Here is a 10,193-nt window from a genome sequence, read left to right on the forward strand (position 1 = left end):
AACAAGAGCAAAAAAAAAAAACTCCGTCTCAAAAAAAAAAAAAAAAAAGACATAAAGTGCTAGCAGAAAGAAAAGGGAAATATTTAAGGTGATGGATATCCCCAAGTATGTGGATTCAATCTTTACAAATTATATGAATGTAATAAATTATCACATGTAATAAGTTATTTCACCTCAAAACAATATACATATATTATGCATCTATAAAAGAGTGAATCCCTTGGAAACAACCTAATTATTCATCAGCTGATGAATGGATAAACAAATTGTGTTATATCTATATAATGGAATATTCTTCAGCCATAAAAAGGAATGAAGTAAAAATATATGCTACAACATGGGTGACCCTTAAAAACATTATGCTAAATGAAAGATGTCAGACACAAAAGGCCACATGTTGTATCATTCCATATATGTGAAATGTCCATAAAAGGCAAATCCTTACAGACAGAAAGCAGATTACTAATTGCTAGGGTCTGTGGGTGCAGAGGGGATGTTTAACTGGTGCAGAGGTTTCTGTAGGGGTGATTAAAGTGTTCACAGATTATACAGTGATGATGATTGTACATCATTGGGAATGTGCTAAATGCCACGGAATTGTATACTTTAAAATGATTAGAATGGTGAATTTTATAGTATATGGATTTTACCACAATAAAAAATGCACCTTGTTTTGTTGGGGGGAAAAAAAAACAAACTAATCCTTGCCTTCTGTCTCTTCTTCCTGGATGAGGTCATCCATACCCACAGCTGCTGGTGTTGCTTCTTCTTCTTCTTCTTCTTCTTCTTTTTTTTTTTTTTTTAGACAGTCTCATTCTGTCACCCAGGCTGGAGAGCAGTGGCATGATCTCGGCTCACTGCAACTGCCTCCCAGGTTCAAGCAATCCTACAGCCTTGGCCTCCTAAGTAGCTGAGACTGCAGGCGTAAATCACCAGGCCCAGCATTTTTGTATTTGTAGTAGAGTCAGGGTTTCACCATGTTGGCCAGGCTGGTCTCAAACTTCTGACCTCAAGTGATCTGCCCGCCTAGCCTCCCAAAGTGCTGGGATTACAAGTGCCCACAGCTTTTTTTTTTATCATATGGACACTAGGACTCAGACCAGTTTCTCAAGCCTATCCATCTGTCCTGAACTCTAGGCCATAGTCTTCAAAGACTAGACATCTCCAAAAGGGTATCCCACAGATCCCTCCAACTCTTCATGTGAATAGCAGAATGCATCAGCTTGACTCCAAAATCCACTCTTCCTCCCCATTCCTATCTTTGTTTATAATATCTGTTACTTGTGTTAGAAACCCAGGAGTCATAAGCTCCTCTTCTTCTTACATCCCCCATATCGGGTCAGCCATCACGTTTGATCTAGGTAGTCCATTATCTCCTCTTTGCTTCCACAAACTACTTTGGTTTAGTTCATCCCTCAACTGGATCATGCAGTCAGTAGTAACATCACTGGCCTCCTGCCTCCACTTACCTGCCTCCACCCCACAGACTCTTGAGTCATTTAACAACCTCCATCCCTTCTTTCCCCAGCCACCTTGCCTTCTATCCTCTTGGACATCAGGAATCCTAATGTTTGTCAGTGGGAACAGACATGCCCCTTAGTGTTAGAAGCGCTTGCCACCAGTGTCATTGTCTTATTTTGGAGAAAACCAAGAGCCTGGTTTTCTCCTGTAGGCCCACATTGTCCATTCTGTTCCTGTTCCGAGCCAGGTCACAGTAGATTTTTCCAAATAGAGAGAGGAGACCCCACACAGCCATTGGCAGAGGTCAAGTGGCATTTCTCAGTGTCATCAGAGCCCTGTGGCTCCATGAATATCATTGGTTAGCAGGAGGTGAAATTGGGCATTCATGTTTTGAAGTGAATTTATTAAAAGAAAAATGTTAAACAAATAATAACCCATAGGGTTTGTGGATAAAGCAAAACCTGAGGGTTGTTCACAGATGACTGCATTTGTGGAAATGTTTGTCAAATGAACTGCTCAAATCAGCTTCAAGGGGTCAGGGCACAGTGGGGATGAGGAAGGCAGAAGAGAGTGAGATGAAAGGGAAAGGGACTCTGCTCCTGAGCCCAGAGGACCTTCTCTCACCTCAGTTCCCCTCTACACTCTTCCTTGAGGGCAGCTTTGGCTGCATTTTCACCCCAATAATAAGAAAATCCCAATCAGGCACAGTGGCTCACACTGGTAATCCCAGTACTTTGGGAGGCTGAGGCAGGAGGATTGCGTGAGCCCAGGAGTTCAAGACCAGTCTGGGCAACATAAGGAGACTCTGTATGTGCAATTTAAAAAAAAAAAAAAAAAAAGCCAGGTGTGGTCCCAGCTACTCAGGAGGCTGAGGTGGGGGGATTGCTTGAGCCCAGGAAGTCGAGGCTGTGATGAGCCATGGTTGTACCACTGCACTCCAGTCTGAGTGACAGAGCAAGACTCTGTCTCCCCCCACCCAAAAAAAAAAAAAAAAAAAACAGGAAAAGAAAAAGAAAATCAAAGAAAATCCCAACATTCTCAACAAGAAAACTCATTGGGGCTTTCAGTGGGAGGGAAAGAATTTTCATGACAGTCTCTCCTGCAATTAAGAGAGAGCAGGAATTGCCTTTGGATGCTTGACTCTTTGTGCACAGAGGAGAGGCCACAACTGTCACCCTGAGGCAACAAATTGCCGACTTAATTATCTATTAATGTCCTGCAAATTGTAAGTCATTTGATATTTTCTCCAAGAAAACATCTCCAAATTGTCAGCAGTCTCCCCTGCGTCCTAATTATTGTGTCACTAACTGTGTTGGTTCCATTTCTTTTTTCCACAAAATGGGTCCCTCAGCATTGGCTGATCATAGTTATCATTTTTTAATGGCCAAATTTGATGGCCTTACAAAGAGTTTCCCCAAAGCTGCTGGCCGTTTGGGCCTCATGCATCAGTGTGAGACAAATGTGAATTGAGTAATTCCGTCACAGCCATTTGTCAACACCTCTGAGGAAAAAATGTCAGCAGCACATGATGGCAATCAAACTAGTTATGAATTTGAATTTGGCTGTTCTCCTTCCTCCTCAGGAGAAAGGATGTATGATCTGAACCATCTATTACCTTTACATTTCATAGTTCCCTTTTAAAACTGCATACATATTCTATTATACTGCTTGGTCCACCAACCAAGGGTAGGATAACACCAAAGGAGCCAGAGATTTAGCCTGCAAGAATAATAATCACAGGCCTCATGTGGTGGCTCACACCTGTAACCCCAGCACTTTGGGAGGTTGATGTGGGCGGATCACTCGAGGACAGAAGTCCGAGACCAGCCTGGCCACCATAGTGAAACCTCATCTCTACTAAAAATACAAAAATTAGCCAGGTGTGGTGGTGCATGCTTGTAATCCCAGCTACTTCAGAGGCTGAGGTAGGTGGATCACTTGAACCTGGGAGGCGGAGGTTGCAGTGAGGTGAGATCATGCCACTGCACTCAGCCTGGGCAACAGAGTGAGACTCCATCTCAATAATAATAATTACAAACACAGTAACAGGTAACAGTTAACAAGTGCTTCCTATACACTAGACCCTGTTCCAAGTGCTTTGTGTATATTGACTCGTTTAATCCTCCAAAAACTCTATGTGATTATCCTCATTTTACAGATGAGAAACAGGCACAGGGAGTTTTACTAAGATTGCAGAACCAAGCAGTCTGCCTCCAGAGTCCAGGCCCTTAAAACCAATCACCTGGACCAGAAGCAGTTGTATCTTCATTATCGTCAACATGTATTAGATACTTATGACGGGCATGTGACCTGCTTCACATGCACTTAATCCTCGCAAGAACTTTCCATGGAAGGATCCTCGCACGAATCCTTCCATAAGGAAGGAGTATCGTCATTTCCCATTTTACAGACAAGAACACTTAAGCTGACATAGAATAACTTGCCCAAAGTCACATACCTCCTATGTGCCAGGGCAGGGACAATGGGCCTGTCAGACTCTTTACCACTGTGAGAGCTGTGCTGGTAAGGAAAGGATTCTGATCCTGGCAGAGCAGCAGGCCCTAACTAAAATCACTAGTATATCAGCAGGGAAGTCTGCAATGTACCGAGAGGCCCTCTGAGAAAGGGTGGCTTATAGGGCTGGGGCAGCTGGGGCAGAAAATACACAGTGAGCCTGGAGCATTTGACAGAAAGTAAAGGAGTGCTCAAAACAAACACCAAACAGAGCAAAATGCAAAAAAGGAGGAAGCCATGTCAAAACGGACACAGGAGCAAGCCCAAAAAGCTTGCAGAGTCATAAACAGAAACCAATTGAACAACAACAACAAAAAAACAGTACTGGATTCTAACCCAAAGAATAAAATACATCTCCATAGTGCATACTGATATAAAGAAATGATTGAATGAACAAATAAACGAGTAGAAGAGAGAAACCGTCCTCACAGGATTCCAAATGATAAAGGTAGAAGGCACGAGGGAAGTAGAAAATCACCATTTGAACACCATAGTAGTAACTGCTGCAGCAAAGATTCACTGATGAATGCTAAAATTAGTGGGTGAAACTTTAAGCAGAAATAGAATCTTTGTATAGCCTCAAAGTATCTACCCAAAAACATTAATTAGTCACTGTGGTGGTTTTAACGTATGTCCACAAATTCTTTGATATTCCTTCCTCTAGAAAAGGAGCGTAATTCCTTTCTCCTTGAGTATGGGCTGGACTTAGTGACTTACTTCTGACAAATGGAGTATTAAAAAAGAAAATTAGTAACTTCATAGTGGCAAAACCTGGCCGACACCTCCTTAACCAAGTGATCAAGCTTAATCTTTCAGGCTGTAATCTTTCAGGCTGTGTACCATGTCCCCCAATATGATGTCATAAGAAAGGCACTTCCCCGAGTGATATTCTTCCCCCAAATTCATAAGAAAACATCAATCAGTCTCAAACTGAAAGACATTCTACAGTATACCTGACCATAACTTTTAAAAGTGTTAAGGTCATGAAAAACAAAGAAAGCCTTTAAAACTGTCGCATATTGGTGAAGACTAAGGAGACGTGACAACTCAATACAGCGTGGGACCCTGGATTGGATTCTAGGACAGAAAAAGAGGATATGAGTGGGGAAATTGGTGAAATCTGAATGAAGTCTGTAGTTTAGCTAATAGTTCTGTATTAATGTTAATCTCTCAGTTTTGATAACTGTACCATGGTTATGTAAGATACTACCTTTAGGTGAAGCTGGGTGAAGGGTATAAGGGAGTGCTCTGGGGTGGCTTTGTGGAGGGGAATGCCCAGAAGTTGAGAGACCAGAGGTGAGGCTCAGTGGCTCATGCCTCTAATCGCAACACTATGGGAGGCTGTGGCGGGAGGATCACTTGAGCTCAGGAGTTCAAAAGCAGCCTGGGCAACAAAGTGAGACCCATCTGTAAAAAAAAATAAAAATAAAAATAAAAAATTAGCCAGGCATGGTGGCATGCACTTGTAGTCCCAGCTACTTGGAGCTGAGGTGGGAGGATCACTTGAGCCCCGGAGGCTGCAGTGAGCTATGATCATATCCCTGCAGTCCAACCTGAGAGACAGAACGAGATCTTCTCTCAAAAGAAAATTTTCAGCAGCCTCCTACCTAAGCACAACCTCCTACCTAAGCCCCTGTGCTTTAGGTAGGAGGCTGATGAAACCACCTTGCCTTTGTTGATTGCTTTGTAACTATGCAGTGCTTCCTTTTTTCCCTCACTAGACTGGACTCACTCACCACAGTTCTGTGATTTTTCTCTATTAGTTTCTGAAGACCTGGAAGAGAATTAGAGAAAACAGGCAGCAGAGTTAGGAAGTGGCAGAGTAGGCAAGGAGACAGGTTCAGTTGATGGTATAAACTAAGGAAATCAGAATAAAATATGGATTTTAGGTAATAAACGTCATTATTTGTTCATTAACTGCAACACACATACCATGATCATGTGAGATATTAGTTATAAGGGAAGCTGGGCCAGGTGTGGTGGCTCACCCCTGTAATACGAGCACTTTGGGAGGCTGAGTCAGATGGATCACTTGAGGTCAGGAGTTCAAGACCAGCCTGGCCAACATGGCAAAAACCCTGTCTCTACTAAAAATACAAAAAATTAGCCAGGTGTGGTGGCGGGTGCCTGTATTCCTATCTACTCGGGAGACTGAGACAGGAGAATTGCCTGAACCCAGGAGGCGGAGGTTGCATTGAGCTGAGATCATGCCATTGAACTCCAGCCTGGGCAACAGAGTGGGACTCTGTCTAAAAAACAATAATAATAACAGGGGAAGCTGGGTTGAGGTATACAGGAACTCTCTCTGCAATGTTTTCAGTTTTTCTGTAAAATTAAAACTATTCTAAAAAATAAAGTCTATTTAACATAAAAAACAAAAAACATTCCTGTCTATGCTCCTAAGGTAAACAGAGCACAGAGACTCAGGTTCAGCAGAGTGGCCCTGGTTTGGCTCAAAGGCACTTGTGAGAGTGCCCAGAGAGAGAGAATGTGACATGTGGCAGAAAGCAGAGCCACAGAGATGACAGAAGGGCCTGGGGAAGGGGACAGGATGTTATAGGAAGACAGGAGAAGGAGGGGTTGGGGGGATGGCAGTGAGAGAGCCCCTGTGCTTCAGGCCATTTCTTTTCCTAGTTGCCCTTCCCGCAGGACCCCTCTATCCCAAACTCTACTTCCTCCCTGCTGGGTTTCCTAGACTGCATGATTTTGCCACATACTCCCCTCCACTCCTCTCCACCCGGCCTCTGGTTTCCCTGGGGCTGGGCCAGTGGGAGGCCAGGGAGGGGAGTGGGATGAGAGCACTTAGGCCCCTCCCCCACCAGTTTGCCTCCAGGGCCGCCTCTCTTGCAGGGGCGTTGCTGCTGTCAGGCAGCCCCTCCCTGGCTCTTCTCACTGGTGCCCTGGCTGGGAACTGGAGCTGTGCTTGCCCCTGCAGGCCTGGCCACGGTGATGGTTCCTGCAGTGAGGACTGCACCATGCCTTGTTTCCCTGATCTCTGCCCACATCTTAGTAAATCCTCCCATTATTAAACATTTCTCAGTTACTCAATTGAGTACCTCATCGGTTTCCCCCCGGGACTGCAATGGACAGAAAAAAAGGTGACTCACTTACGGTGTTTCTTTAGTGTTCGTCTTCCCCTTTAGAACAGAAACTCCACGAGGGCAGAGATTTTCTATGCTTCGCTCATTGTCACTGCCGCGGCACTCCATAAATACTTGTGAGATGAATGAGTGAATGCTGATCCGCAGTCTCATATGGCAGTCACTAGCACGAAATGCGGCTAGTGAGACTGAAACACTGAATTTTAAATTATAATCTGCAGAGCTACCTGTGGCTAATGGCTACAGTCTCCTCTCTAAGGGGATCTCCTGCACTTAGGCAATTTCCTAGCCATTCAAGTCTATTCCGCCCCAATAGGGGTTAAGAGAGTTGCTCAAGGCTGAGGCAGGGAAAGTAACTAAATCACTTTAGCTGTTTCCCTCACCCTAGGGAACTGGGCTGCTGAGTTTTCTGGCTTCTCTCTGGGCAGGCAAGCTCAAGAATGTGTGCCTTGCTTTGGGAAATTTGCATTTTAATTTCCCTGCAAACTTTCTCTTTCTTGGATAACTGTGCTCACCAGGCCTTTAAAAACTTGCAGCTTATAAGAGCTCTGGCCCTGAGCCAGGGGAGTCTCCAGCTGCTGACTGACCCTGCCTGGAAAGTCAACTTGGAAGAGCCACAAATGTCCTAATCCTCTTCCAAACCGCCTAAGCAGGTTTATCCAGTGACCTGTAAAACCAAATTAGTAAAGGGACACTTTAATTCCAGCTCGTTAGAGAGCTTCTAAAATCGTTGAGAAAGCCAACACAGCAAATTCTGCGCTGGGGGGAGCTGAGAAATGCATCCCATTTTCAAAAGATGTTCTTGCTTTCTCCTGGTTTCTCTCACCCACGCAGTTCAACACACAGAAAACCTTCACAGGGATCTTCAGTGAAGGTGGGAAGCGGTTCTTGAGAAGGAGAAAATACGGTGGCCCAGCAAGGTCAACTAATTTTCCTCAAGTTCTGCCAAGTCCAGTCCCAGCTCTGGTCTCCTGACTCTGGCAGGGGGAACATTTGCACTGTTCTTGTTCCTTACCCCAGGAGCTGGCCTATTGCACAACCTCAGGAAACAGCCCGTGTGCAGTCCTGGCCCACAGAGCGGACATGTTCTGGTTTTTATTCAGCAGCTTTTTTATAAAGTGTGTTTTCCTTTCCCATCATGTCATCTGGAAGCAATTCCTCCCAACAGCTGGATTTGCTTTCACAATTGGTAAACATGGCTCATGGAAGGCCGGGGACGATGCGGAGCTCCCCGGAGGAGCCTTGTCCCCACCCGCTTGGCTCGCCTTCTGAAGCTTGTCGCGGGTCCCCGCACAAGCCTCATCAAAATCGAGGGCGTCCTCTAGCAGGCAACCCACATTGCATTCCCCGCTTCAGAGGGTCAACGTGTTCTTCGGGGAAGAAATTTTCTGAATGCTTTGCAGATAAAATTGATCAGATGCAGGCCAGATTGCCAGCTGCCGGGGCCGCGTGCGCCTGTGGAGGCCCCACCAGCGTCGCAGGAGGCCTCTCTCCGCACCGCAGCCACCAAAGCCAGTAAGAGAGGACAAAAGCCCAAAGAGCACTGACTGAGCCTTCAAGGAAGATGAATGTCTCCCCAAAAGTGCTCCTCGGGGACAAGTTTCCACGCAGATGCAACCGGAACGCCGGCCAGGCTCCGGAAGGCGAGGCCCAGAGCGCAGCGGCCTCCAAGCGCCGGCTCAGCCTGTCGCCTCCGCAGCCAGGGCCCGGGAGGCCGCTCTTCCGGGGTCACGAACACGGCGCGTTCTGAGCCTAGAGGCCCAGGGCACAGTGTGAGCCGGAATAACGTGTAGGGGACACAGCCCAGGCCCCAGGCACTCCCTCCTGTCGCGGAAGAAATGCTGTTCTTTGATCAACGTTTCTAATGTGGGGAAACCAGCCGAGCACGTGGCTGAACTCTCGTTCAGGGAGCACGGAGTGCTGGTGAGCGCCTGCCCTGATGCACGCAGACGCTGCTGGCCAGGCTGAGGTGGGTTGCAGAGGCTTCTTTCCATGCACCACCACCCCTGTGGGCAGCCGGGGCCTAACTGTCATGAAGGGGCCTTCCCAGGGGGCAAAGTGGGCCCCTGACTGCAACGTTTTCTGAGCAGAGATAGGCATCCTTCCCACTGGACAAACAGAAGGAGACCGTCAAGAGGAGAGGCTCACCAGAGGACCCTGGTGAGGGCGACGCCCAGCTCCTCAGCACGTCTGTGCTTCTTAAATGGAGCCGGTTTGCCTTGGCCCAGTGCGTGCGGAGTGCGTCCCTTCTAGCTCCCTGGGTCCTGTGGGCCTTCCTCTCTCTCCCTCCAGCCTGTTGGGAGCTTTATTCTTGTCGGGGGCCAGAGGACAGAAACTACATCGTACATTTTCCCGTGCCTCATGGTATCTTGTCTGGAATTTTGAAAATCCGTGAGTTTCTGGTTTTTGCATGGCAAGGTTCATTCCTCCAGACCTTAGTCACTCTGCTCTGGCTGCCTGGACTGCCAGGGAGGGGCCTCAGGGTGCACCTGGAGAAATTCACTGAGGCTCAGGTCAGAGGGTTGGGTGGGTGAGAGCAACCCCTTCCTTAATACTTCAAAATGGCCCTCTGGCTTAAAGAGACCGAAGCCATGTAACAACCAAATGCAATGTTTTGGCTGTGTTTGGATCCTGACTCAAACAAACCAACTGTAAGAGGAGATTTGGGGACAATCAGGAAGATTTGAATTGGGACTGTGTAGTAGAAAACAGCAAAGAATTATTGTTAATTTTGATATGTGCAATAATGGTGTGGTGGTTATAGAAGAAAACATCCTTATCTTTTAAATGGTGTTTGTTGAAGTATTTAAGGGTGAAATATGATGTCTGGAGTTTGTTTTTGAATACGAAGAAAAAAAAAGATGAACCAAACATGCCAAGGTGTTAACGGTTAAATCTAGATGATGGCTATATGGGATTCTTTTATACTATTCTCTCCATTTTTTTTTTTTTTTTTTTTTTTTGAGACAGAATTTTGCTCTGTCACCCAGGCTGGAGTGCAGTGGTGCGATCTCAGCTCACTGCAACCTTCACCTCTTGGGTTCAAGCGATTCTCCTGCCTCATGCTCCCAAGTAGCTAGGACTACAGGCGCCCGCCACCATGCCCGGCTAATTTTT

The 10,193-nt window shown here is 46.2% G+C and overlaps 1 protein-coding gene across 1 annotated transcript; it reads left to right on the forward strand.

Annotated features, from left to right (window-relative positions):
* The first annotated feature begins 8,043 nt into the window (after nt 1-8,043).
* On the forward strand, nt 8,044-9,894 carry LOC111522135. The gene has a single exon (XM_023185931.1). The coding sequence runs from the start codon at nt 8,215-8,217 to the stop codon at nt 8,593-8,595; it is 381 nt and encodes a 126-aa protein (XP_023041699.1). The 5' UTR covers nt 8,044-8,214; the 3' UTR covers nt 8,596-9,894.
* Nucleotides 9,895-10,193: the final 299 nt, after the last annotated feature.

This window comes from Piliocolobus tephrosceles, chromosome 11, assembly GCF_002776525.5.
Source record: "Piliocolobus tephrosceles isolate RC106 chromosome 11, ASM277652v3, whole genome shotgun sequence".
Classification (NCBI taxonomy): Eukaryota; Metazoa; Chordata; class Mammalia; order Primates; family Cercopithecidae; genus Piliocolobus; species Piliocolobus tephrosceles.

Coding starts and splice junctions, on each gene's coding strand:
- LOC111522135 (XM_023185931.1), top strand. CDS start 8,215: ATGTCATCTGGAAGCAATTCCTCCCAACAGCTGGATTTGCTTTCACAA.